This window comes from Borostomias antarcticus (assembly GCF_949987555.1).
Source record: "Borostomias antarcticus genome assembly, chromosome: 13".
NCBI lineage: Eukaryota > Metazoa > Chordata > Actinopteri > Stomiiformes > Stomiidae > Borostomias > Borostomias antarcticus.
The window spans coordinates 15,851,511-15,859,010 of NC_140246.1; the positions used below are offsets into that span (position 1 = coordinate 15,851,511).

General features: G+C 48.7%; 1 protein-coding gene across 1 annotated transcript in view; it reads right to left on the minus strand.

The window, feature by feature from the left end:
* The window catches only part of tafa5a (TAFA chemokine like family member 5a), a gene marked incomplete at both ends in the record, with an annotated part of 121,736 nt that overhangs the window by 15,723 nt on the left and 98,513 nt on the right, over nucleotides 1-7,500 (minus strand). The window contains one exon of the mRNA XM_084447647.1: nucleotides 2,343-2,492. Coding sequence (XP_084303773.1) covers nucleotides 2,343-2,492 — 150 coding nt within the window. The remainder of the gene's footprint in view (nucleotides 1-2,342; nucleotides 2,493-7,500) is intronic.

Consider the following 7,500-nt stretch of genomic DNA (forward strand, 5'->3'; position numbering starts at 1 on the left):
ATTTAAATTGAATTGAGAGAGAGAGAGAGAGAGAGAGAGAGAGAGGGGAGAGAGGGAGAGATAGAGAGACCCCGTGAGAGAGAACAGCGGTAGTTGAATGTCGCCCCAGAGCCTTGAGTGAGACCAGGAGTAATTATTAATTGTTCACGACCTGCAGCCTTCAAAACAGATGAAACAAAAGCACCCTTTAGACACACAGCTGCTACAGGGAGCTACTCCCTCCCAATTAGACCGCCACACGCTCACAAGACCGGGGGGAGCAGGAGGAGGAGGAGGGAGGGGGAGGAGAGAGGACGGGAGGATAGAACAGAAGAAAGGAAGAGAAGGAAGAGGACAGAAGGAGAGGAGGAGAAGGAGAGATCACATAGCGTTAGAATCAGGGGGCAAGCAAGCAGGAGGCGGGTGCTTTAAGACTTCTGTATCAGTCAGGCTGGGGGAGGGGCAGGTAGTTCAGTAAGGGGGGGGAGGGGCAGGTACTTCAGTAAGGGGGAGGAGGGGCAGGTACTTCAGTAAGGGGGGAGGAGGGGCAGGTACTTCAGTAAGGGGGGGGAGGGGCAGGTACTTCAGTAAGGGGGAGGAGGGGCAGGTACTTCAGTAAGGGGGGAGGAGGGGCAGGTACTTCAGTAAGGGGGGGGGGGGCATGTACTTCAGTAAGGGGGGGGGGGGGGCAGGTACTTCAGTAAGGGGGGGGGGGGGGCAGGTACTTCAGTAAGGGGGGGGGAGGGGCAGGTACTTCAGTAAGGGGGGAGTGAAGGGGAACTGCAATGACAGCGAGAGCAGAGAGAGAGATCAGAGAGAGATCACAGAGAGCAAAGAGAGGACAGAGAGAGAGCAGAGAGTGAGAGCAGAGAGAGAGCAGAGATAGAGAGAGACCCTAACATCCATGCCAATAAAGCAAGTTGAATTGTTATATTGAGAGAGAGAAAGAACAGAATATTGCCAGCAATGCTTAGAAACAGCGACAGCTCTTTACTTGTGTGTGTGTGTGTGTGTGTGTGTGTGTGTGTGTTCGCGCACGTGTGTGTGTGTGTGTGAGAGAGAGAGTGAAGGGAGAGGGGGTGGCAGCAACACTGCAGAATGTTTAATTGAAGCAACAGGGTATGTAATGCAATCTGTTCAACATGATGAACCTGCGCCATGTGACTCATACTGAATTCTGTAACAACAACAACTTTTCGGGGACGGAACCAGAGCAGCGCCCACAGCTTTTAATCAGTGCTGGTTGTGAGCAACCTCGGAGACGTACAAAGACAGTTGTGTGTCGACAGACAGAGAGAGAGAGAGAGAGAGAGAGAGAGAGAGAGAGAGAGAGAGAGAGAGAGAGAGACAGACTGAGTACTTCAAACATTTCGAGCATCAAAGCGGTCCTTTTGAAGGCGTCTCTGGCGTCTCCCATACATGTTGTGGTTATTAGTCAGACGGAGGACGCCAACTTAGAGGACACTGATGAGTGCTGACGGTATCAGCCCCTCGGAATGCTGGGAAACACCTGTGACCGCTCCGTCATGTCAGCTGTGTCTGTCTGTCTGTCTGTCTGTCTGCTTGTCTGTCTGTCTGTCTGTCTGTCTGTCTGCTTGTCTGTCTGTCTGTATGTCTCCCTGCCTGTCTGTCTGTCTGTTTGTCTCCCTGTCTCCCTGCCTGCCTGTCTGTCTGTCTCCCTGCCTGTCTATCTCCCTGTCTCCCTGCCTGTCTATCTCCCTGTCTCCCTGCCCGTCTCCCTGTCTGTCCCCCCTACCCCGCTCCCCTCCCCCCCCTGGCCAGAAGTCAGCCCCTTCTCTCTCCATCACTCGAAGCAGTGAGAGTCTCAGCGGTGTGTAGCTGAGCAGATAAGAGGGACGCAGCGTTCATCCAGTATCAGACAACAACAACAACAAAGACCCCCTGTGGTGGGAGCAGTGGGGGGCCGGGGGGGGGGGCGTACTCGGGCAGGGTGGAGAGTTGTTTAGAGGACTGTTTTTTTTTGGGTCAGAGGATTCTGTTTGCTTTGTTGCCGTCTCCCTGTGGAGTGTCTGGACTGAATGGTGTCTGGTGAGAAGATGGATCCAATCCTGTCCCCATCGAGCTCATTGTGTTGTGGAGGCCGCCGTGTCTTTCACCTCCTGCAAGCGACCGACTGCCATTGAACACAAGCGGGAGCTTGTTATTGTGATGCACACACAGACACGCGTGCACGCGTACACGCACGTACGCACGCACACACACACACACACACTCACACACACACACACACACATCGAGACAATCTGGCGCACACCCACACAAACACATACAGACGAGCCCCCATACGCTCACTCAATCACGCGCATACACACACACACACACACACACACACACACACCTACCGTCCACGCAGGCGGGCCTCGCCCTCGTCGTCCCGGCGATCTGGCCTCTCTTGCAGGCGCAGCGCGCCGTCTGGCGTGCGACGGTCCGTCTGGGCTGGCTGCTGTCTCGGTCCAGGGTCACGATCTCGCACGTCCCCGCCGCCAGCTGACCTGCAGGTCACATCAGCGCACCGCCGTCATTTTCACTGATAATTGGGATTTAGTTTTACTCATAGTCTTTTGACTAATGTGCAATTTAGTTTTAGTCGTATTTTAGTCATCTGAATTGTTTTTGTTTTAGTCATATTTTAGTTACTAAATAGCATCTACGGATTATTTATTCAACTAAAATCGAAGAGGTTTAGCTAAAGTGTAATAAGTGCATTATTTAACCATTTCTCTAGAATGTCCAAACTCATACTGTATACTCCTGGAGGAAACATCTATTACACAGATGAACAAAGATACTGAATCACATCTCCCTGCCTGTATTTTTTCTGTGAGCCACAACCTTCAAATAAATCTCAGCATTGTGATTGAATCTCTTCCCAACTCGTCCCTCCGTAACATTTTCGTCTAGTTTTTATTTGTTGACGAATATGTCTATAGATTTCGTCAAAGGTTTTGTCATCATAGAATCGTTTTTATATTATTCTCTTGTGACGGGAACTAAATAAAGGTCGTTGATGAATCATCTTCATTTTTGTGGGGGCATCGGTGTCAAGAGGTTGGTGACATCACAAACACAGCTGTGCGCAAGGTCCAAGATAAATACTTGACATGCACTATAGATTACATGATAGTACAGTACTTATTACATAGTACATGATACAGGTAGTACACAATAGTGTATTGAAAGCACACGGTGGGGACATGATAGAACAGTACATAGTACATGATAGTACATGGTAGCACAGTACACTATAGCGGTACACTTCATGGTGGTAATGTGCATGTCAGTTCTGTGAAGTGGCCTCCTCTCCTTGTTTCCTTGGCAGTGCAGATAGGAGGGATGAGAGGAGGGAGACACTTCACACTATGGAGACACACCTCTTAGTAGCAGCAGCTCCCAGAGAGAGAGAGACAGAGAGAGAGAGAGAGAGAGAGAGAGAGAGGGAGAGAGAAGCTCACCCAGAGAGGCCCACGCTGAGACCGCTACCAATCACAGAGAGAGAGAGAGAGAGAGAGAGAGAGAGAGAGAGAGAGAGAGAGAGAGAGAGAGAGAGAGAGAGAGAGAGAGGTTACGGGGTTCTGCTCCAGGATCACAAAGTGCTGGAGACACAGCCCCAGTCGGAGGCCATTTTCTAATTAAGCCCTGGTATCTGTTCATTAGCCGGCGGGGAGCAGCACATGAATACTTATGAACCAATCACCGCTGCCACCCCTGGCGCACAAATTCAATCAGATGACCTTGTGACCCCGCGACCTGCTCCCAGATTAACCTGTGTGTCTGCCCCCCCTCCCCCGGCCCCACCCTGGGCCTTATCAGAGGGAGTCATTGTGATTGGCAGGGGAGCCAGGCTGGTGATTTAATGTAGGCCTTAGTCACAGTGCTGGGGGATGGCTGTCCTCATTAACCCAGAGTCAGGGTCAGGTACTAATACACTCCCAGCACGATCAGCAGCCACAGGCAAGAAGTGTGTGTTTAAGTAGGGTACTTGTTAGGTTGGTAATATATATAAATATATAGTACCGAATGATTATATATATATAAAGATATTGTATATGATTATTATCATTTGATATATGTATATGTATATCAAATATATCAAATGATATATATATATATATATTTATATATATATACTGAGACAGTGAGTGAGAAAGAAAGAGAGAGAGAGAGAGAATGTGTGTGAGTGTGTGTGTGTGTGTGTGTGTGTGTGTGTGTGTGTGTGTGTATGCAGAAAAGCAGACTATAAACAATGCCCGGCCATAGTTTGGACGTTTATGCGTCTTCACGGCTCATCGCCCAAAGCAATCAGCGAGATCAAAGGCTGTGAGACCTACTGATCGTCCCCTGCGCTGAACGATGTCACTTCCTGCTAGAACAACGCCACTTCCTGCTACAACAACACCTCGCAATCCGTTTCCCCCATCAAGCGTCTTCTAACCAGGGATGTAAGGCACGGCGCCGCTTATGCGGTTAGGAAATACTTGTCGGTTAAACTATGAAAATAATTAGCATTAATTCACCTCCCACACTTCAGTCTTGACTGGACCAAACCTAACAACAACCCCGACAATAAGCGTCTGAGTGCCTTGAGCTGGTTACTACTGTAGTAGTCCACACCCTGTCTGTCTATTCAAGTGTGTGCACGTTTGTTTGTGTGTGTGTGTGTGTGTGTGTGTGTGAGAGAGAGAGAGAGAGAGAGAGAGAGAGAGAGGTTCCTTACTACAACATTGTTAACTGAGTTGCGAATATATGTCTGGTCACAAAACCAGCAAGGTTTGGGAGAACTTTGATGTGAAAGACGATGGGAAAGTTTCATGCAGGTTGTGTTTGAATAAATTTGCCTTCGAACGTATTCTCTGACATCCTCGGCCTTTAATGTGAAAATCTACTTTTAGCTTCCTGAAACCCTTACAGACTAGGCTAAAGGCTAGCCTACTCAATAAAACTAATGACAGTGAGATATCTGCTAAGTAATATGCTGTGAAGACAGGCTGAACTAACACACAGAAGAGAGTGAGTGACTTCAGCAACCCTGCGGAACGAGTGCAAATTGGCTGCCGCTGATTGGTTGGGAATCGCCGTTTTAGACGAGTCATAGTCAGTTACAGTTAGGTACACGTGAGTGAAAATAGTTGCTGAGCACATACCTATTTCAAACCTATATTCTGATCTGCACAAACCAACCTAGATCATTAAATCTGGGATATTTGTTGGACATCTACAGTATTAGTGTAAACCGTATGCATGAATAATTCATTTTTATGTTCATATTTACATGCCCATCTGTTCGGCTAAAGAGATAAACACAACAGAATCATCGCTAAGGGTTACACACGCAAAAAAAATAGACGGATGTCATGGATGTTTGTGCATGTTGACGGAGGCCTTTCTGTGACTGAACAGATGGAAACCTCTCTGCTATAATCTCTCTCTCTCTCTCTCTCTCTCCAAAGTCATCTACATCTCTCCATTCTCTATCTTTTTTCTCTCTCTGTCACCCCTTATCCGCTTCCACCATCCATATCTCTATCTCCCTTTCTAGCTGTCTACATCTCTTATACTGTAAAGAGAGAGATAGAGATAGAGAGATAGAGAGAGACAAGAGACAGAGAGAGATAGAGAGAAATAGCAAGACATAGAGAGACAGAGAGAGATAGAGACATAAAGAGACATAGAGAGACATAAAGAGAGATATAGAGATAGAGAGACATAAGAGACATAGAGACATAGAGACATAGAGAGACAGAGATAAATAGAGAGACATGGAGAGATAGATAGAGAGAGATAGAGAGACATAGAGATACATAGAGAGAGATAGAGAGACAGAGAGAGATAGAGAGAAATAGCAAGACATAGAGAGACAGAGAGAGATAGAGACATAAAGAGACATAGAGAGACATAAAGAGAGATATAGAGATAGAGAGACATAAGAGACATAGAGACATAGAGACATAGAGAGACAGAGATAAATAGAGAGACATGGAGAGATAGATAGAGAGAGATAGAGAGAGAGCGATAGAGAGAGAGATAGAGAAAGATAGAGAGAGAGAGCGATAGAGAGAGAGATAGAGATAGATAAAGAGAGATAGATAAAGAGAGAGCGAGAGAGAGAGAGAGAGAGAGAGAGAGAGAGAGAGAGATGCAGGCTATTTGCACCAAGCCAGACACACTCCTCCCGTCATCCCTCTGCTCCTGCTGTTCTCTTCCCTCCTTCTGCTCCTTCTTATCTGAACTCCTCCTCTCTCCTCCTCCCTCCCACTCTGGCTGATACTGGATAATGACTTATGAGTGTCTTGCATCAGTGCATCTGTGTGTGTGTGTGTGTGTGTGTGTGTGTGTGTGTGTGTGTGTGTGTGTGAATGTGCATGTGCGTGTGTGCGTGTGTGTGTGTGTGTGTTGACACCTGTTCCGCCGTGTCTCCAGCTCATATCTGTATGTCCTGACAGGTTGTGTGTTGTGATGCATGTTGTGTGTTAGACTCAGTCTGAGTCGGCTTCTTCTCTGCAACGCCCTGCGTCAGCCAGGAGCTCCAGCTCTGGGAGTCAGACAGGCAGAGAGAGACAACCCTGGAGAGACAACCCTGCCTCACCCTCCTCCTCCCCTCCTCTCCTCCTCCTCTGCTCCTCCTCCTCCTCTCCTCCTCCTCCTCTACTTCTTGTCTTCTACTCCTCTCCTCCTCCTCTATTCCTCCTCCTCCTCTATTCCTCCTCTACTCCTCCTCCTCTACTTCTTGTCCTCTACTCCTCCTCTCCTCTTCTCCTCCTCTCCTCCTCTACTCCTCCTCTACTCCTCCTCCTCCTCCTCTGCTCCTCCTCCTCCTCCTCCTCCTCGTCTTCTACTCCTCTCCTCCTCCTCTATTCCTCCTCCTCCTCTATTCCTCCTCTACTCCTCCTCCTCTACTTCTTGTCCTCTACTCCTCCTCTCCTCTTCTCCTCCTCTCCTCCTCTACTCCTCCTCTACTCCTCCTCCTCCTCTACTCCTCCTCCTCCTCCACTACTCCTCCTCTACTCCTCCTCCTCCTCCACTACTCCTCCTCTACTCCTCCTCCTCCTCCTCTACTCCTCCTCTACTCCTCCTCCTATTCCAACGCTCTTTCCCAACCCTTCACTCATGCCCCCCTTACAAACACATGACTGTAGTGTGTCACATCACACAGATAGCGCCGGTATGTTCACATGCATAGTGCTGTCTTCCCTCGGCCTGCACACCCATGAACACACAGAGAGAGCTGCTGGAACCCCGGCTCCACCATGTTGCTCAGACCCACCAGATGTTTTTGAATCCGTGAGGGCAGAGCGAGACAGCAGACAGGGGCCGCTCTGGAAGGTATCCCCTCCTATACGTGGACGTTGTGAGCGTCAGCTAATACGGGTCACACCGGTTGTTTCTGCAGTTGAACTCTGGAGCGTCTGCCAGCGCAGCGGCGGTTTATAATCGCTCTGATCCTGTCTTCCTGTCAGGCGGTTGCCAGCAGGTCAGCAAAGATGCCTGATTAAAATGTTTCCC